At 43.6% G+C, this 21,722-nt stretch overlaps 2 protein-coding genes across 9 annotated transcripts in view; one reads left to right on the top strand and one right to left on the bottom strand.

Annotated features, from left to right (window-relative positions):
• The window catches only part of BORCS8 (BLOC-1 related complex subunit 8), a 1,082,199-nt gene that overhangs the window by 725,911 nt on the left and 334,566 nt on the right, over positions 1-21,722 (top strand). The window lies entirely within an intron of this gene.
• Positions 1-21,722, bottom strand: part of RFXANK (regulatory factor X associated ankyrin containing protein) — a 223,150-nt gene that overhangs the window by 197,690 nt on the left and 3,738 nt on the right. For 4 of the 5 annotated variants that reach the window (XM_044053915.1, XM_044053914.1, XM_044053911.1 and 1 more), the window contains exons 2-3: positions 18,411-18,677; positions 7,213-7,344 (exon numbers count right to left, since the gene is read on the bottom strand). In XM_044053915.1, coding sequence (XP_043909850.1) covers positions 7,213-7,344; positions 18,411-18,591 — 313 coding nt within the window. In that variant the 5' untranslated portion in view covers positions 18,592-18,677. The remainder of the gene's footprint in view (positions 1-7,212; positions 7,345-18,410; positions 18,678-21,722) is intronic. The other variant, XM_044053912.1, reaches the window with a different exon arrangement.

The following is a 21,722-nucleotide window of genomic DNA, read 5'->3' on the forward strand; positions in this document are numbered from 1 at the left end:
TGATTAGAGCGAAGAACTCGCTGCACTTCACTCTGGAAGGTGATGCGAAGAGATTGCAGCAAGGCCGACCCCACTCAAGAAAGATCCGCTACCCTACCGAAGGATTCAGAGACCACTCAAAAGGCATTAGAATAGTCCTACTTAGTTTGTCCGCCAGAATGTTGCACCAACCCAGAATGTGCGTTGCTACCAGAAAACAGCTGGTGGAGATCGCCTATTCCCACACTCTCACTGCCTCGCGACAAAGGGAATAAGACCTGGTTCCCCCCTATTTGTTGATGTACCAGACCACTGACATACTATCTGTTTGAATAGCAATCATTCCCAGAGGAAGAAAGGCATGAAGAGACTGCAGTGCTAATAAGACTGCCCTCATCTCTAGAACATTGATATGCAGTTTGGTCTCGTTCGGGGACCACGTGCCTTGGACCGTCCTGCCTGAACACTGCCCCCCCACCCATGTTGGGAGGCATCCGTGGTCACTGTGGCTTGGGGAGGGGTTGCAAGAAACTGGTGTCCCTCTATGAGCGCCGGGGAATGTATCGACCACAAGAGAGACTTCCTGCATACATTGCTTATGTGAATAGGATGTGTCAAAGGCAGATCTAAAAGAGACCATTGGACTGCTAACGTCCACTGCAGAAACCACATATGAAGGCGAGCACATGGGAGAAGAGTAATGGTGGCTGCCATGGAACCCAAGGCTCTCAAAACTGCCTCGGCTGGTGGAAGATGAGAGTGTAGGATCACAGATACATGAAGTCATAGGTTCCGGAGTCTCTCTCGAGTTAAAATTGATTCTCGCTCCTATATAGTCCGAGACCTGAACAGGGTCTAGGGAAGAATCAACTTTGGATATGTTGATTGTTATGCCCAGCAAGTCTGACAATTTCAGGAAATAATCCCTGGCCTGACAAAGCAGATGCTTGTTGGGAGCAGCGAGAAGCCAATCGTCCAGGTACGGATAGACCTGTATCCCCTGAAGCCTCAGGTGAGCCGCTACTACCATGACCTTGGTGAACACCCTGTGGGCTGTGGTGAAACTGAAGCATAGGGCTCGGAATTGATAGTGATTGGCCCCTAGCCAAAAACGGTGGAACCACCTGGAGCATCTGTGCATTTTGATGTGATAGTACACATCCTGGAGATCTCCAGTCATTCTTCTGCAGGTAAGGCAGAATGGATTATAGAGTGACCATCCGGAACTTCTCTTTGGCAACTGACAGGCTTAGTGTAGAAAGATCCAGAATGGGCCTTAGGTCCCCCATCTTTTTTGGCACCAAAAAGAACCTGGAATAGATGCCTGATCCGGACTGATCTCAAGGACAGACTGAATGACTTGTTTCCTTAGCAGCTTTCTGATTTCTATTGCTGCTGCCTCCCTTTCCATGGATGGAACGTCCGGGAGGTGTTTTGGTGGAATGAGAGGAGTTAGAAAGGGGAATGTATAACCTCTGGATATTATTTGCAGCACCCAATGATCTGATGACACGGACTCCCAAGCCATCAGGTGCATTGAAAGATGACCCCTGACTGCCTCCAGAGCAGAGCAGTCGGGCAACCCCTCAGGGCTGTTGTGTGGGTCTGTCCAAGAATGTTTTTTGAGACCCAAAATTTCTCGGACCACCCCCTACCTCTGGGCCAGCGTCTGTCCTCTGCCTATAGGGGAAGGTGAGTCCCAAGTGTCCCAGGAATACTGAGACTTCCGGAACCACATATTCTTTTGCCCCCTCTGATTCCTGGAAAAGGATCTTTGGGGGTTAGAGAAGCGGATTCCGACGGTAGACAGTGTCTTCCTGTCCTTTTCACTCTGGATTAACGTTTCATGAACTGTCTTCCCAAACAAGGAAGAACGATCGTAAGGGGCATTCGCAAAAGACACCTTAAAGGGTTCCGTGAATTGACAATGCCTAATCCTCCAAGTGTGTCGCTTCATGGCAACGCTGGACCTGGCAGCCCTTGCTGCTCCTTCAGTGGCATGTGACAGGAAGCGGATGGACGTATTCGTAACCGCTTTGAGAGTGGCCATTCTCGCGGAGAATGTGCATTTATCCTCCAGAGACATGGAATCTGGGAGCGACTCAGTGAACTCCTTGACAAAGTCTCATTGTAGTCTAGTAACATGGGCCAAATAATTCAGCGCTCTTATAGAAAATGTGGCCGAAGCATATGTCCGCTTTCCCAGATGATCCATTCGTCCTGGACTTTCGGTCACAGGGATGGACCGTAGAACTTTCCTGGGCCAGTTCTTTCTTGGTGGCAGCCGCTACCACCATGGCATCCACAGGGGACCCCTTGTTCCAGCTTGGTCTGTCCACTGGAGGGCTCAAGATCTTATTGGGGCACCTGGGAATTGGCTCCACAGTGTCTGGCTCCTTCCATGCCCTGGTGGTAATGAGGTCCACCAAGGGTTCCACATGGGGGGGGGTAGACGGGCCCATGTCGAAGGCCTCCAGTAACACCGACTCGTCCAAGCAAGGTTTTGGGGGCGGACCAATCCCCCCGCTGGTGCAGGATTTCCATGATGTCTCCAAAGGAGACATCCTCAAGGGGGTGATCTGGGAGAACCTTCTCCTTCCTCCAAGTCAGTATCCTCAGTGAGGGACTCTGGAGAGGAGTCCAGATGCCTCCTTTTGCATGTTCGCTTACGAGGGATCTCTTCAGTGGGGCTCTCCTGAGATGGCTCGCAGACTACTGGAGGTTCCTCGAGAGAAACAGTCTGGGGCACCTCGAGCACAGGCTGTCCCTGCATGGGCAAAATAGCAGAAGATGCACCCAGAAGCGAGGGAGCTGGGGCGGAATCCAATGAGATGGTCAAGGGCCTTGATCCTCTGAAGAGAACCCTCTTCACCATGTCGAACACAGCAGGAGAATGAGCCTCCTGAGGAACTGGTAAGGAGACTGCTCTCCCCGGATCCGTTGTGGGGATTGGAGCCGAGCCCAATGGAGCTGAGATACCGAGGGGTAGACCTTTACCCAACAGTGTTGACACCAACGAGGAAAGGCTCAACCCCTCAGATCTGACGCCCAGGCTCCAGTCGGATCCGACATACTCAAGGTAATGGCTGGCGTTGACGTACCTGGTAGCATTGGCATTGGTCCCCTGACTCCGGGACCTCTCGGATCCAAGAACTCTAATACTGGGATTCGGATCGGAGAAGGAGATATCGGGGCAAAGAAGGGAAGCAAGCCTCCCCCTCTGGAGGGAGAGGGGGCTGGCAAGACCCCCATCTGAATCTGGGTGCAAATAAACCTTCGCATCATTTTGTCCATGTCTGCATCAGATAAACTATGGGTGGACCTCGGTGAGGCCACCGACGCTGGCCAGGAGGGTCAGTGTATGGAGGCCCTAGAAAAAGGCCTCAGCTCCTCCGGTGAGAATCTTGGCGATCGGAGCCGAGGGGAAGCTGGCCTAGAAAAAACTGTTTTGGGGGGGACCCACCAGATCTGAATGGTCTGGGGCTCTCTTCCTCCCCTTGTCACTCTCTGCCCCTGCTCCTCTCTTTCTTAGATTCCCTAACCACAGGCCTTTGATCGGGAGGTTGAGTCCCGGCCTGGGAGGGAGAGGAAACCATGGCCGAAGTAGAAGGTGCGGTCACGGCCGTGACTGCAACAGAAGAAGAGGCAGCCACCTCCGTCGCAGGCAGAAGTCCCTTAAGGATCAATTTTGCCCTACGATCCTTAAGGGCTCTGTGGTTAAAACCTGCACAAATAGAGCAGTCAGACGATAAATGGGCTGCCCCCAGACACACAACACAGAGTGTGGCCATCCACAGGGGACAACTTATGGCCACACTGTGCATTTTCTAAAGATCAGCTTAGCCTGCTGATCAGCCATATCCAACACCCAAAAAAGTTTAACTTAACAAGGTTGAACTGACTACCCAGCCCTAACACACACACACACACACGGAATGTAGGGGAAGGGAGACAAGTCCTAAACTACCTAACAAGACACTAACTTTTTTTTTTTTGAAGAATATGAAGCAAAACATGAGGGAAGGGGAGGGAAGAGACAGTAGGAAGCCTACCTACACTATCACAATGCAAAACACCCACAAAAGCCTGAAGAAAAATACCTATCACGCCTGGAGCTCTAGATCACGCTGCTTGGCAAAGCCGCGGCAAATGAAATCTGAGGGAAGGAAGGAGATGGAGCGGTATTATGGGTAGGGGAGGAGGTTGGAGCTCAGATCAGATCCTGGTGAAACTGCGTTCTCGGATCTGATCCAGATCCGGCATCCCACAGGTTGATGATCAAATGAAGTTAACTACTTCATTTGAAAAATATAACTATGCAGAAAATAAAAATTAAATCATATGAGACTTCATCTTTAAGACACTTAATATGGATATTATCCCATTCATTCCAGGATATTTATCACTATTGTATATTTATCAAAGTAACTCCTGAACCTCTAGATGGTCTTCCCACAAACCTCCCCTTGGATCCTTGTAGACTGCCAAAAAAAATAATAAAAAGAACTAGGAGTGGGAAATTCAATAATGGTTTGAAAGTACATTCCCGTTACTTTGCTTATTGATGTCATACACATACTCATAAACACGTTCTCTAAAATCTTTCCATTTTCCCTATACAGAAGCTACAGTACAGCTTTGACATACTGGTGCTTATACAATGCCTTGAGAAGTGCAATTAAAATACATGTTCCCCATAAGAATGGATATATGTTGTCCGAGTTGACAAAATATAGGGACATTGATGGGTCACACCACATTTAAGGGTATATATGGGTTTATTATCAGTGGTAACTTTAAAATTACTCTCTACCAAATCTTTAAATCTTTTACCATCTCTAGGTCCCCTCTTATCCCAACCTAAACTTGTGCCATTGTCTCATCCCTCTATGCCTCCAGGCTGGCAAGGAAATCTCTCCACACTTGTAGGGAAAGAAAATTTTGTTATGATGTTTATGAGCAGCTAAAAGTCAGTGACATAAAGATAGAAGGACACAATCTATAACCAAAAAGTCAGATGGCAGAATAGAAGAGGTACAAAAGGAGGAATTAGGAAGACCAACTCTGCATGGGTTTTATGGGCCAGACATCGTGGACCAGTAGAAAGCAGAGCATACTGAAACAGTTTTATTTGATCTCTGCAATTATAAAGCAGTCACAACTGTGTGAACACCTTGAAATGTTTAGATACATAATGGTGTATCAAGTCTAAATATCCCTTTATGCATTCCTTTTTAGTCTCTTCTTACCTCTTATGCCTTCTAGGTCAAAATCCATTTACTTGCCTCAGACCAGAGGTCACTTATCTCTCTCATGCATTAGAAGATGCACTGAAGTTAAGGACCACCACAACTTTTTAAAAATAGCGTTATTTATTTACTGATTATTTTTGTTGCTGCTATTTTTTTTTTCTTTTTAGCAGTTACCAGTTTTTCAAAGTATAAAAGAAGATGAATGGTACGAAGCGTGGAGAGCGGAATGGAGGCTTGTTCACGATAGAGAAAGGTCCTGTTTTGAAGCACAACCACCCCCACCCCACCCCCTTCAGGTAGCAAAAGCTGAATGGACTGGTGCAAAGCCTTCTGATTAAACGTCGCTCTTTTATTTCTAATGTTTTCTCATTCTCCATTTGCTATGCTTTCTTTTAACAACCAAATAACCCCCATAACCATAGACTGAATCTTTCATCTAGACATCTATTCATAGAGAGTCACCTGACATTTATATCATATCATATCATATATATATCAAAATGAACAAACAAACTCACATATCACGGTATTAACTCATTCATAAAGTACATTAGTTCACATAACCATTCAGTATAAACACCCCCTCTTACAAGAAATAGCATACTGCTGCAGCTGAAGTATGACAAACAATCAACCTGAAATTCCTGAAAGGAATACAGGTTAGTAACGGGAAATAAGGCAAGAATTAATTTGTTAGGTAAACTTTACCTAGAGGTTTTGTGGGCCACTAATAAGCATTTCTGAGGCTGTACATCGGTAACTGCTACCTTAGCGGTGGTAGGGCATATGCTGATTTTGGCAGAGTAAGAGATAGGAGAGTGGCTGTAACACAGAGGTGGACTCTCACCACTGGCTTTCCCCATGCACATCTTTGTGTTCAAAAACTTTGTATGTTAGACCCCAAGTTAAAGACCATATCGGGGACTGCGTTGAAATTTTTCTATTGATGAAAAAGCCCAACCGTTTTGCATCTCAGCAGTTATATAACTGAAAGAAACCAAAGACATCACTAACTTCTTGAGGCAGCACAGCTCCTGTAGCATCTTACAAAGCACCAGTCACTGTACATTCCTGACTTTAGCTCAGGAATGAAAGGAAACAGACATACTGCACTCTTTCTCATGATGGACATCAAACAAGCCTCAACTCAGCAGCAGAATTCCTTCATACAGCCTTGTTATGACTACAGCTTCATATAGAAGCATTTATTAATCTCTGTGTGGCCATTTGCAAGTAACTTGATTCATAGTTGAAATGTATGTATTACAGTACTCTGGTTTCCTTCCAAAGACAAGCCTATAAAACTGGCTACTCAAACTTTTCAATTATACTTCATCTAACCTTGTCATTGTGAGCACACTGCAACTGAAAATTAGCCCAAAAACAGCCTGTTTACATGGTTATAAAACAAACAGCAGTTCACTGCTTTAATTCATCCATAACATTTGAATGTGTTCCTACATACATCCACTGTATTCACTACGCCCAGATTTACTTTTACAATGTTCATGACTGTTTCTGGTAAACAACATGGAGGATACAGTATGGTCTCAAAGAGCTCAGCTCATCAACAAAAAATAAATCAGTAAATTATTTTTTTGTCAAAGCAAATGCTGCTGGTGAAAGGAAGAAGTTTTTTTTTTACTAAAAATATTGCTGATTTCTACGAACACCACACCGCAGCATTATTGGAATGGCACACTGATAGCCAGCATATTTTAATAAGTCTTACATTTAACCAATAATCCTCATAAAATCAGTTGCTGCAAAGTTTTCTACCAAACATAGTGCACGAGATAGCAAAATAATTCTTGAATGTACATCTAAAACTTAAATGTTATTCTCTGCATCTGCCTGTTGCTAGAATGTTACATAAAGGGGTCCTGTAGATTTACCAACTCACTACTTGGCAAATAAGAACATTAAAATAAATAAATGGTCAAAATACTAAGGTGAGTCGATACTATATGTACATACTTACTGTCTAACGTTGCAGGTAATGCAGAGACCTCATTTCCACGCTGACGGTTTGTCAGGGTAGTGGGATGCTTTAGGGGGGTGCTAGCAGTATTCTTCTCTCGGAAGGTACTTCCCTCCCATCTGTCTTCACTTGCTGCAACAGAATGGAAAAAGAGAAACACAAACAAAATCCTCTTATTCAGTGTTCTACCGGTTTCAAAGATGACAGGCCCCTGTTGGCATTAGCAAGCATATATGGGCTGCTGACCCACCCAACTGCTAAAATTCATAAAACCAGGCAGGCACAGACTGCATCACAAAGCAACAGGCTACAGTGCTAAACGTCATACAGCTACATTAAAGATTAAGCAAGATTTACCAGAGATTCATGTGCAATAAGAAAAGATGAAATAAGAGGCGCTGGGCTAATTCTGCAAATCTGTACTTTAAGATGCCATTTGCTGGATCGCAACTCCTTTGTTGTTTGGTTACTAGGCAAACAGTAAATTAAGTTGGACAGAACCAGCAATTGTTGACTCTATTACCAGGATTTAAGCATCACAACCAAAATATTTTGGCCAGCGGGCTTCTCTGAGGTGGAAAAACTCTGAGGAAGTTGGCCCACCAGAAACTATTAAAGAACAAAGTGCACAAGCGGGATAACTCTGCCTGCTCCACACTGTTGTTACATAAAGACTAATTCAACAATTTCATCAGCTTAATTCAGAAATGTAGCACCAATGAAAGAGTTACTGAAGATGGATATCATTTCTTTCTCTATGAATTTTTCATCTCATCTGCATGTGATCTTCCTACCAAATGTTTTATGACTCTCAAATGTGACAATGACAATACAGCAAAGCTAAAATTTAAGTTGCTAGTTAAGTTGCAGCTATTCAGTATTTTTGTTTTGTTTTTGTTGGCAGGATAATCCTTGATGGGATACTCCAGAAAATGTTCTTTTTTTTTTTGGGGGGGGGCTACTTTATGGGATTGCAAAAGCCTATCCTTTCCTCTATGGGATTAAAGTTCCCAGCACTGTCATGTGCTTAAGTGACCTACGTAAACTCAGGAGCAACAATATGCCCATCAGCAGGACATACCTGAATTCAGGGTTCTAGTCCAGGGTAATTTTCTTGCAATGACACAGTCTGTTATATATTCCTGTTCTAGCCTGAGCAAAGGGACTGCCTAGACATTAACCCTACAGGTCATTTTCCACCCACACATTGTCAATATGGTTTCCAAAATATATGGGGTCGGGGTCTAGCCTGGACAAGAAAAAAAAATCATTATGCTGACTGGGGGTTGGGCAGAGAACCAGAATATTCAAGGCAAAGTTTCTGAGCCCAAATTTACATACTCACATTTTTTACTCCAACCAGACCACAGTTCCAACATGTGCTACAGGCAGAGGCTGGAGGACATGTAAGGAGCAGGCACCACTGAGAGAAAAAGAGGTCATAATACATCCATCAGATGAAAGGATGCAAGTGTATGCCCAGGGTGTAGCAGAAAACAAGGGACTTAAAATACATCAAAACTTCTACAATTAGACAATACTGTCTGAGTGATGTTAAACAGTAAAGGTCATAATACTTCCAGCCATACTACTGACCTTAATTGGCAGCAGTTGAAAAAAATCACATGCTTGCCAGAATAGTTAGCATTTATTTTAGCTCTTCCTATTACAAATCAAGAAAACTATAGACGGAAGCTATATCCTACTTAGATGGTCCGAGAGGCATACTTCAGTTCTCTTACAGTTTTAAGTCATTTACCATACATACATGTCACATGCTTTCTAAACAGTATTATACAAGACAGCGGTGTGTCAAAACAAGCAGCACAGGTTCCCGGCACAGCTGAAGGCAACAATATTTAATGAAAACACAAAGAAACATGGGTAAGCGCTTTCATGGATCAAAACTCTGCTTCATCAGACCATAACAGAACATTACAACTGTTGCTCAATATTTAAATGTGATACAGCCAATGAAATTCACACTTAGAAATGATACAATAATTAAGGTTAATTAGTTCATGAACTGTTTCTTTGTGTTTTCATTAAATATTGTTGCGTTCAGCTGTGCCTGGAACCTGTGCTGCTTGTTTTGGACATTTCATTTTTTACAGTTGGTTCCTGTATCAAGAGTGAGGTTTGTTTGCATTCTAATAGGTGTGTCAAAACACCATGAAAACAGGTGGTACCAGATCCCAGAGCTGCAGAACATGAAGTGAAGAGGTACAGCATCTAGTAGTATTTCATACCACTGATGCAGCAAACTACGTGACGCAATCCAGGGAATATGAGACATCACGTGATGCAGTACTTCATTGTTGAGGGTGTAGTACACAGCATAAAGCAGTACTGCCCACTCCTGTTAACTGTTAGAGGTGCTTCCATTATGAGTAGATGAAAGGAAATGCATCAAAAATTGGAATCCCTGAACTGGATTCACTGGAAAAAAAAACTTCTGAAATACACCCTAAATGCTTTTGCAGGGGCCGATCCCCCCTGCACCCCCTGATGTTGGGGTAACCCAGCCACACTCCCAGAACTTATGTGTACACCAACTCTACAGTTGCACCAACTTTAACAAGGGGGAAATTCCCTTAAAAATGGTATCATTGTCGCCACAACTCTCTGACAATGACTTCCTAAGGAGGAAGTAAGTCGGCAGGTTGAACCTTGGGCAACTGAAGCTCGAGCATTCAGTCTTCATCCAGTAGTAGGTTACGTGAACACACATCCTTAATTTTCAGAACTTTCAGTCAGGCATTTTGGGAGAGACTTGAGTAATGTCAAAAAAGTAAAAATACTGAATTCCTTATTCTTCAGAAAATGCATGGTAAAAACAAATTCCAATAGAATGTCATATAAGTTAACAGTGGCAATATTTAAAAATGTTGAAGACAGCCTTGAATTTGTCCCGATTCTTTCTGCATGATACTGGTTTCTATACTACCACATCCCAGCAGCCATGCATATGAGATCATCTTTTACTAGTCATAAGCATTGGCTACTGTTAACTTTATTCACGTAAGATGGTTCACCCTTTCACTGGAGGCAAATGTCATTTTTAAATAATCCCCCTGAACACAAACAGCAGTGTTTATATTTAAATCCTTTCCCTCCTTTTGAGAATTATAATTCTTTGTCGACTGCTCCACTTCAAATCACATGGGCCACTTCATAGATTCATAGGCAAGTACTATGCTATCTGCCCTTGTGGGTCAGTTTAAGCCTGGTAAGTTTTCCGTGCTTGAATTAACCTATTCCATTTAGTTAGAGATTAGCGTTACCCGTCCCATGGTCAATAATTATATATTACCCCTAATATTCTATTTGGGATCACACAATACATAATTTGAGGGGACACATGCATGGGATAAAGCATGTAGGAGCTGCCTCTGTCCATTAGTAGTACATGGGGAAGTCTTGGAGTAAATTTTGTTTCCACATCCATAGATCCACGTTGCCTTTCAATATGGACAGATATTCTTTGTGTTTCACTGTTGCAGTCATTACATTTGGGTTATCCTTGCCAGGGTAGCCCTCGGCCGGCCCGAATACCACAGACTTAGTATTTCTGCGTTGGTTGCTGTCACTTGAGGATTGACGTCAGGTCGTGAGTAGTATAAAGTAAGGTAGCTGACGACATTACATCAGTCTTTCTTGCCATGGAGCCCAAAGCAGAAGCAGTTCACACGAGTGCTGGTCGGCCGCTACTTGAGTTTTCATCTCCGAATTCAAGTTGAAGTCTTCTAAAGCTAAGTACCCCGTTCGGGATCCTTTTTTCTTGCACTAACCGATGTCAGAAAAAAGTTAATTGTCACGCCTGTGGAAAGCAAATACCACACCAAGACTTCCACTCTTACTGCATCACTTGTTTAGGCCCAGACCACGACTTCCCCCATTGTCGCTTCTGTGCTTTGTTCAACCCTAGAACTATCCATCGTTGGGCCCTTATTGTAGCCAGATATTTTTGTTTACATTCTTCAAATTCTGATATGGCTTCGGTAAGCCATCCGACAGCAGATCTTCCAAAAAAACATAAAGATAAAGACAGAGACAGACTGCACAGGTCCAAACCTACCGATGACGCTTCCGTTAAGCTAGTCGTCAGTCCTCTGGTACTCAGTGAGGCACTTTCACAGCCCGATACCCGCTTCAGTTGATTCGCAGGCCACTACTGAGACCCTTTCGGAGTCCGTTATGCCACAAAACTCTTCTTCGACTAAGGATCCTGCGGTTGTCTCTACCTTGGATGAGTCTGGAGCCACTGAGCAGGCACCGGGTTCCGAGGAAGTCCTTCGCACTACCGAATCTCGACACAAACCGGCGTCTTCTTTCGCAACTACCGTTCTTTCAGAAACAACCCAGTTTCTTAGGCCCAGGGTTCGAACCACACCCAAGAAACCAATGACCCACTCTCTGGCGCCTGCTACCTTGCCTCGGTCTCAAATGCTTAAAATGGAGGAAGACCTTATCATGCTGATCAGAGGAAGCCAAGCTACCCCCTCAAAAAGGAAAAGAGATCTGTCCTCTGTAGTTTTGTCTGAACAAGAGTCAGATGAATCTGACTATGAAGACATGCAACCCCACTCCACTTAAGAGGATTCTGATGTAGAGGACTCCATTCCTTCAGCCTCTCCCCCAGAGGATTTTTCCTTTAGGGAAACCCCGCATACTTTAGGGGTGCATTTCCAATGGGAGAGTCAGGACTACCCTCAGTCTAAAAAGAGACTCAGGAAATTCCAAGATCTTCCACAACACAGACCCTTGGCCATCCCCCCAGTCCTGGATGATGTTTTCCTTGAATCCAGCTTGACTCCTGATGCCCTACCTCCTGCTCCCAAGAAACCAGACAGGTACTATAGAGTCCCTGACTCACCCAAATATCTTTTTAAAAATCCAACAGCTGACCCTGAGGTCATTTCTCAAGGGCCAAAAGGGATTAAAGCAACCTCTGCTAAGAATCCCACCCCCTCAGACAGGGATTCCCGAGCATTGGACAGATAGGGTAAAAAAGTATACACCTCAGCTACTCTTGCTATCAGGGCACTAAACTGTCAGTTCCATATGCTGAAATTTCAGCAACATTCCTTGGAACTCCTTAAACAAAAAAATTTCTTCCTTTTCTGCTTGGGCAGAATCTAAAGATTTACAAGACTTAATGCATTCTGCAAGTCAAATAACTAAACACACTTTGTACTGTGGTTATGACACCCTAGAAGCTTCTTGCAGGGCAGCAGCCACTGGATCTGTCATTAGAAGACATGCATGGCTTAAGGAACAACCCCTGCCAGACCATGTCAAATCTAAATTGTTGGATGTCCCCTTGCACAAAGATAACTTATTTGGCACTAAGGCAGAACAGGTCTTAAAAAAGATGGAAGAAAAAGCAAAATCTATGCAGTGGTAGAATTCTCACCTGCCACTCGGGAGGCCCGGGTTCAATTCCCGGCCAATGCAGCAAGGCATTTTTACATGTCCATCCCCCTAAGTTCAGCAGGCATTGTCCCTCCACGCACTGGTCCTTTCCTGCTCCAAGTAAACCGGCCCAGCCTAGGCCCTGTGGAAACCCCACCAGACAGCAGCCCCGGGGAATGCAGAGATCTAAGCAGTGGACTACCTCCACTTCAAAACCAGGGAGTTCTACGCCACCCCCTTATGGTAAGAACTCACGATGACTCCACCCCCCCCGCCCACCTTCACTTACTCCTAAGAGGAAAACTCTCCTTTCATTCAAGCAGCTGGACCACCATTACCAAGGGTTAATGGGTTCTGAACATTGCCTCAGGGATACAGATTTTCCTTCCACACTCTTCCAACCCCAAAAGGGTTCCCAGATCTACCACCAAATCAGTGGGCAGAGGCTCAAAAGCAAATCCTTCCCCTGCTCTCTATGAGGGCAGTAGAGCACGTTCCTGCAGAACAGACAGGCCAAAGCTTCTACTCCAGACTTTTTCTGGTGCCCAGAAAAGTGGGCACTTGGTGCCCCATCCTCGATCTATTCATTCTAAACACCTTCCTGGTGATTCCAAAATTCAAAATGCTCACCCTCCAGCAGCTGCTACCCATGCTCTCCAAGGACGCTTGGCTAACCACCCTAGATCTAAAAGAGGCCTACCTCCACATTCCTATCAGGGAATCATGCAGGAAATATCTCCGCTTCAGGGCAGGATCTCAACACTTTCTGTTCTCCGTGCTTCCCTTTGGCTTATCTACTGCTCCCAGAGTTTTCACAAAATGTCTGCCTCCGGCCATTGCCTTTTGCAGACAAAGAAATATTCAAATTTATCTACACTTAGACAACTGCCTTATTCAGGCAGACAGCCAGGAAAAGCTGCTCAAGCACCTGGCCTTTGTAAAGACCCTTCTAACCTCCCTAGGGTACACAATCAACAAAAAGAAATCCAAACAGGTGCCCACCCAAAGGATAATCTTCCTGGGAGCAAGTCTGGACACAGCATCCCAGATTGCATACCTTACACCACAGGAAGAAATTTTCCTGACAGCCTACTTCTCTCAACTAGCCACCAGGCCCCAGCTATCTGCAAGGAAGATCATGCAAGCTCTGGGGCTCATGGCATCTTGCATACTACTCATTCCATATGCCAGATTGCGTATGAGGAAACTTCAATGGTACCTAAAGAGCCTTTGGTGTCAACACTCTCAAGACCTGGAAACTCTTTTACCTATAATTCCTTGCCTCAGAAAGGAATTTCTTTGGTGGGCAGCAGCATGCTCCCACAACAAGGGACTGCACTTCTCCCCACCCCCGCCGCCCAGACCCTCACGACAGACACATCAGACTACACTTGGAGTGCACACCTGGAAGGCATGTGCATACAGGGCCAATGGAGCCCACAGCAAATCCCTCTGCATATCAATCAAAAAGAGATGATGGCTGTGCAGCACGCCTTGATAGCTTTCAAACCCCTTCTCTCTACAGGGGTTCTCCTGATCAAAACAGACAACACCACTGTGATGTAGTACATCAACGAGCAGGGAGGGACTCACTCCTACCCTCTATGCAAGCCGGCCATGACCCTTTGGCTCACAGCCTCTTCCATGCAACTACACCTGTTAGCACAATTCCTACCAGGCTCTCTCAACTCTCTGGTAGACCAATTAAGCAGAAACCTTCTGGACCCACACAAGTGGCAACTCAACAGAAGTATCTTCACCCTCAGAAATGGGGAACCCCGAAGGTTGACCTCTTTGCCTCCCACACCAACCATCAGCTCAGCAAATTCTGCACCAGGGAGCATCACTGCATGGCTTGGAAAGTGGATGCCCAGTTCTTCCCCTGGGTCAATCTATCGGTCTATGCCTTTCTTCCTCTACCTCTCATCCCCAGGGTACTGCTCAAAATAAAGGAGGAAAAACCAAGGACCATTCTTATAGCTCCAGACTGGCCCTGACAACACTGGTACCCCTTGCTGCACAGCCTGTCCCTGCTGCCTCCATGGCATCTTCCTCAGATTCCAAACCTCCTGATCCAGAGGGAAGGGGAATTCAAGCATCCCCAATTATAGACACTCAATTTGACAGCTTGGCTTATTCCCTAACCCCGAACCAATCTGCCATCCTCAGTAAACAGGTTCTGGATGTTATCAGTGAGGCCAAATGTCCTAGCAGCAGAAAGTCTTATGCAGATAAATGGAAAAAGTTCTGCACCTGGATCCAGGCTAAGAGAGCCAATCACACAGCCCTCTAACCCTCTCATCCTGGATTACTTAGCTAACCTACTAGACAGTGGTCTCTCTTTCTCCTCTATAAAAATTCATGCCTCTGCTATTTCTGCTCATTTTCCCACTGAGCAGCCCCTTTTCTCACACCCTTTGATCAAACAGTTCCTCAAGGGGGATAGAAACTTGAGGCCCCCAGAAGGGCACCAACACCAGCTTGAGAACTTAGCTTTATCTTGGAAAAGCCCCCTTTTGAACCAGCTTCTCCTGCAGAGCTAAAATTTCTTTCCTGGAAGGCAGCATTCCTTCTGGCCATCACTTCAGCCAGAAGAGTCTCTGAGCTGCAAGCACTTATGGCTGTGGAACCCTTTATCATCTTCCAAGCAGACAGGGTATCCCTCAGAACTAACCAATTCTTCATGCCCAAGGTGGTGTGCAGTGTGGCTCCCGACCAATCCATTCATTTGCCCACCTTCTTTCCTAATCCCCAGAACAAAGTGGGAAAGGATTCTTCACTCTCTAGATGTGCACAGACAGCTCAGATTCTATCTGGACAGGACTACATCCTTCAGAAAGCCTGATCAATTGCTGGATAGCTTTGTTACAGGGGCAGAAGGCAAAGTCATTTCCAAGCAAACCATTTCCAAATGGATAGCACACTGCATCCATTTCTGCTACAAACAGCATGGAAAGCCTCCCACAAGGGGGTCCAGGACACACTCAGCCTCCGCAGCTTTCCTCAGAGGAGTTCCCACCAGGGACATCCTGGAGGCTGCCACCTGGACATCTGCCAAGCATTACCACCTGCCTTTCTTCTCCAAATCCAGGGCAGGGTTTACCTCTGCAGTCTTGCAGGGCATCCTAGCCATCCCCTAGCTTCCTTGACTGCCTCCACCCTTTTCCTCAGCTTTGGGAATCTACCCAAATATGATGACTGCAACAGTGAAACACGAAGAACATAGTACAGTTGTGTACACTTACCATAAATGTATACGTTCGAGTGACTTCACTGTTGCAGTCCTGGTTTCCCTCCCTCCATCCTCCTTTCAACTCTTTCTCCTTTTATTACCTTTCTTCCTTATTGTTCTCCTTTCCTTACAAGGGATATATTGGTATTTATTTTACACTGTTGGGGTTCTTCCACCAGAACCTGGCCTCCTACTTTGGGGGCTCCTGACAAGTTAGGGCAAGAAAAACTGATGTAATGGCATCGGCTGCCTTCCTTTATACTACTGACGATCTGACGTCAATCCTCAAGTGACAGCAACTGACGCAGAAATACTAAGTCTCTGGTATTCGGGCCGGCTGAGGGCTACCCTGGCAGGGATAACCCAAATGTGATGACTGCAACAGTGAATACACTCGAACATCTACATTTATGGTAAGTGTACATAACTGTACATTCTGCTGACATTGCAGAAGAGCTCTATATTCCTAGACTGAGCATTTCTGATGCTATTTGACTTGCTGAATCCATCAGTACTAGGTTGGAGGATGCCTTGTATGCCAGACACAGGTCACCTCTTAGCAGTCTGTAGGATACAGAGTAAAGTGGCAGGGCTTTGAGCCGATCCATGCATGACATGTTTTTTAGGCCTTGTATCCATTAAGTATGGTATCTCTGTGGGTATTCCAGTTGGTGCATGTGTCTGGACAGATACTTGCTGAAGGGGGGATTACATCTGCTGATTGGCCTAATGAGGCCTGAGTTAAGGGGGATGATGACATCCCTATATCTAGACGCAATAACTTTTATAAGCTGTACAATATAGAAAGACTTTTACAACAATGGACACACATTGCTCAATAGGTAGTTTCTCTCCAGACAAGTTCCCAAATCCGAAACAACTGGGTCATTTCTTAGAGACGTATTATTAATGTGGTAGATGACTTCCCAAAGGATACAATAATGCATTTTTTTTCGCATTTAGTTTCACTCCATGATTTTGGCACCAGTTCCTTTTTGGGACAGACATTCCTGCAGAGTGGCAAAGTCATTTGGAGACTTAGTGACTGCTCCAAGCATGCAGTCATCCGCAAACTTAGTCAACCAGTGCCCTTTGGCATTGGTTTTTACTTCAAAAAGGCCAAACAGGAGAGGTCCCATCACAGAACCCTGGGGGATTCCACTGGTGTCTGGTCTCTCTGTGGAGCTTACTTCCCTTATTTTGATTTCCTATGCCCTATTTGTGAGCCAGCTGACAATCTGGTAGGTGACATAGGGAGTTATTCATAGTTTATTTTACTTTTCTACTATGCCTGAGTGGGGAATTTTGCAAAAAAGTTTGGCCAGGTTGAGGTATGCAGTGCATGCAGTTATCCCTTCATCCATTGCTTTGGTGACCTTTTAAAAAAAATCCACTAGACTTAGTAAGCATGGCCTGCCCTTGATGACACCAAACTGAGACGAGTCCAGTGTTTTATGGCTGAAAATTTTTAAACAGGACATTACTCAAGTAACTTTCCCACTGGACATCCCGTGGACCACCCCTCCCATGGACCACCCCTTGCCAAGGTAACCAAGCTTTCTTGGTGTTAACCGCATGTATTTCAAATGCTATTCCTGTCTTACTATGGACGCTTGCATGTCAATGCTATAGTCAGTCCTCACTATGAAAATACATTTTTACTGGGTAGCAAGTATTCTTTATGCCTCTAGGGGAGCTTAACAGAGCCACAATTACTTAATGCCCAACAACAGTTTCATGGATTCGTCTGTGGCGTATCCAATTTGCCACTGTATTCCACAGAATTACCCTTTTCTGAATCAGTTAAAGTAATCTGTTGGTTCAGTATTTTGCAGTGAAATATGATGAAATACATTTTTATTGTTTTAATTTTAGTTTGCATTCCTTACCTGATTTATGTGACCAAGATCACATGTTAAAATGATCCATTCCTATAGTGGGCATTCATACATAAATATGCACCACTGCCCAAGTGCAGTAGAGCTTGCTTACTGGAATCACAGGCCTAGACTGCCATAAGTGAAAATCAGAAATCCTGTTAACATGACAACCCCTACCTCCTATGGCCCGTGTTTAAAGATACCCCATTATCATAGCTGTAGACAGACAGGCAGAGGCAGAACTGCTTTAGCTCCCCATTATCTGCAGATATGAATTTTACTTATAAGCACTCTTCCTGCTGAAACAGTGACATGCAAGCCTACTTTACAGAGTTAACATGGTTTACATTAACATCATTGTGTAGATGCAAAACATTTTAGTGCTAGACTGCAATACTCCCTGCTAATGGTGTTTAGTGGGCAGACAGCCATGAGAAGACAAACATATCTGAAAATCTGTGTTACAAAAGCAAGAAGAAAATTTTCAATCCCCTATGCAATTCAGCTGTTACTATGAGGACAAAAAGTAAACAGGTCAGATTCACAGAAAGAAAGCGGGTCAGCATCATGGAATATACACAGTACAAAAAGAAGAAAATGTAACTGTCAGAAATGTCAAGATGCAGCTGTCAATAGAAATTACTTTGTGAACTGGTATTTGCACAATTTACCATTTTGAGAGGTGAATCCTGTTTCACTGTCGGATGATTTCTGCTCCTGTGGGCATGGATAAAGGTGGAGAACCACAGTAGCAACATTTCCATCTAGCGTAACACCATCCTCTTCACCTGATGTTTGGGCTGCCTCACTCCCATCAATAAGGTGGAACTCAGCATGGTCAGGGCTGCTCATCCTGCTGGGTATGTATAAAAGGGAGGGGGAATCTTCTTTCGGAAACCTAGAACATTAGCTCAGCCTCTTCCATTCAGGTAAATCTACTGTTAAAAATAAACACAAAGTAAAAGGCAAGAAGAGAGAAACAAAAATCAAGTTACTCTACTATTTATCTAAAAGACATTAAGTAATGAATGTTTACTTGCACTCTTTTAAAAGATAAGGCAAAAGCATGTGCCTTGCTACATGTGATACAAATCACCTGCACCTTTGCCTGTTAATGCCATGCATTCATGTTACTGCTAAAGTAATAATCCATTTCCTATTTTTATTTTTAGAAACTATACCCTTCAGTGTATATATTTTGCCTGCATGAACAACCATGCTGGATTGGGCTCTAAAAGCATTTCTGTCAGAGCAAGTTTCCCTATTGCAGTGAGGCTTTGTAAACAGGCCTCACATTATGGGTTACTCAGTTGTCAGTAAAGCAGGCATTAAATCAGAGCAACTCCCTTACAGAGAGAGTACAAAAGGCATTAAACTGATGATAGTAAGTGCCTTTCACTCAGTCAAAATAGAGTTATGACAGGCATTACACTCAAGTAACTCACAATAACAGTATAAGGGGCATTATCTAAGTAACTTGAAATGACAATAAGACAGACATTACAGATAAGTAACTCACTTACAGTGACAATAAGACAGGTACACCAGAGTAACTCACTCACAGTGGGACTATGACTGGCATTAAACCAACATCATTCATTAACTCACAGTGAAAATTGGCAGGCATTACACTGCAGTAACTCTGAGTGAGAATAAAGCATTATACTTACAATAATGGTAAAATCACTTACAATTATTGTAAGACAAGCATTATACTGAAGTGACATTATGTTACATCATACAAGTTTTGAAGTATCCACCCACAAACCACATACAACACAATGGACTGAACTACTAACATTTTACAAGAAGAAAAAATGTCACAGTAAATGTATATTCAGCAAATATTTACAAGCAAAATGTCACAAAATTAAACTGATAACTATAACTATGCTATTTTAAGCGATCACAAATAGACTGCAGTGTTCTTACAGTGTAAGGTAGATATATATATATATATATATATATATATATATATATATATATATGGGTTACATGGATTTGATTGCTGTCACTGAGATGGGATTAGATTTATATACCCAATAGATTAGATTGCTGTCACTGAAATGGGATTAGATTTACCCGATTTTTACTTGCATCACAGAACAGCCAATTAGCTGAACCACAGAACTGTGGATGTGTGGTGGTGGGGGGGTAAGTAAGTTTCCTTTTACCCCATATTTCCGTGATTTCAGAGTTGGTACATTTAGAAATACAGAGATGAGAGTACAGTACAGCCCCCATGTGACCCTCCATTTTTTATTTTTATTGAAGTAGATATTTTAACTTTTCCCTTTATTCTGTTGTTTGCCGTAATTCCATTCTTTATATGTCAAGAAATAGAACTCAATGGCTGAATTCAAAACTACTCTGGATGACTGGATGGGCAACATTAAATGCACCCTGGAGTGTGTAGCATGGCATTATTTGAAAGGGGAGCACAACTCCAAATTATTCTGGAGCTAGGTTTCTCAACGGTGCTTAGTGTACACCTATAAAACTATGTTATATCATGGACCTGGCTTGTAATATATTTAGCAGTAACAAACACGTCATTTAATCACTCAAAAAACTCACCAGATCTAACTAGTAATGCATACTGTGTGTGTGTCCTGTATACTTTTTTTCTTTTGTTTTGTAATTTTTAAGAATATATTGACAGACTTCCACTACTATAAGTATGTAATGTCTGCAAAAGGGCCTAAGTGGTCATCTACCAGTAAAAGTAATGAATTGATGACTGCATGCATGCTATGCACTAGTATACTTAATTCCCATGTGGATGCAAGCACCCTACTGTCTCCAAATGTGGCAGGACAGGTAACAGATACTTCTGTCAAATGCTCCCTTACATTTCTCTGAGCTCTGTCCCACATACATTGGATATAAAAAGTGTACACACCCCCTGTTAAAATGCCAGGTTTTTGTGATATAAAAAAATGAGACCACAATAAATCATTTCAAAACTTTTCCAACCTTTAATGTGACCTATAACTTGTACAATTCGACTGAAAAAACATCTGTTAGGGGGAAAATGTAAAAAATAAAAAACGAACAATAAGCTGATTGCATAAGTGTGCACACCCTTAAACTAATACTTTGTTGAAGCACCTTTTGATTTAATTACATCATTCAGTCTTATTTGGTACACACCTGCCATCAATTAAAGGGACTCTGATTAACCCCAAATAAAGTTCAGTTGTCCTAGTAGGATTTTCCTGACATTTACTCAGTTGCCTGCTACAGCAAAAGCAATGGTTCACAGAGAGCTTACAAATCATCAAAGGGATCTCATTGTTGAAAGTTATCAGTTAGGAGAAGGGTACAAAAAAATTTCCACAGCATTGGATATACCATGGAACACAGTGAAAACAGTCATCAAAAAATGGAGAAAATATGGGACAATAGTGACATTGCAAAGAACTGGACATCCCTCCAAAACTGATGAAAAGACAAGATGAAAACTGGTCAGGGATGATGCCAAGACACCTACAGCAACACTGAAGGAGCTGCAGGAATTTCTTTCAAGTACTGGTTGTGTACTACATGCGACAACAATCTCCTGTATTCTCCATGTGCCAGGACTATGTGGTAAGGTTGCAAGACAGAAGCCTTTTCTTACACAGAAAAAAATACAGGCCCAGCTAAAATTTGCAAAACAATACATTGTCTCCCAAAAGATTGTGGGAAAATGTGTTATGGTCCGATGAGAACAAGGGTGAACTTTGTGGCCACAATTCCAAAAGGTACGTTTGGTGTAAAAAGAACACTTTGCATCACCAAAAGAACACCATCCCCACGGTGAAGCATAGTGGTGGCAGTATCATGCTTTGGGGTTGCTTTTCTTCAGCTGGAACTGGGGCTTTAGTCAAGGTGGAGGGAATTATGAACAGTTCCATATACCAGCCACGTTTAGCTCAAAACCTTCAGGTGTCTGCTAGAAAGATGAAGATGGAGGAATTTCACCTTTCAACATGACAATG

Source organism: Protopterus annectens, chromosome 13.part0 (assembly GCF_019279795.1).
Source record: "Protopterus annectens isolate FY-2018-M chromosome 13.part0, PAN1.0, whole genome shotgun sequence".
NCBI classification, from domain to species: Eukaryota; Metazoa; Chordata; order Ceratodontiformes; family Protopteridae; genus Protopterus; species Protopterus annectens.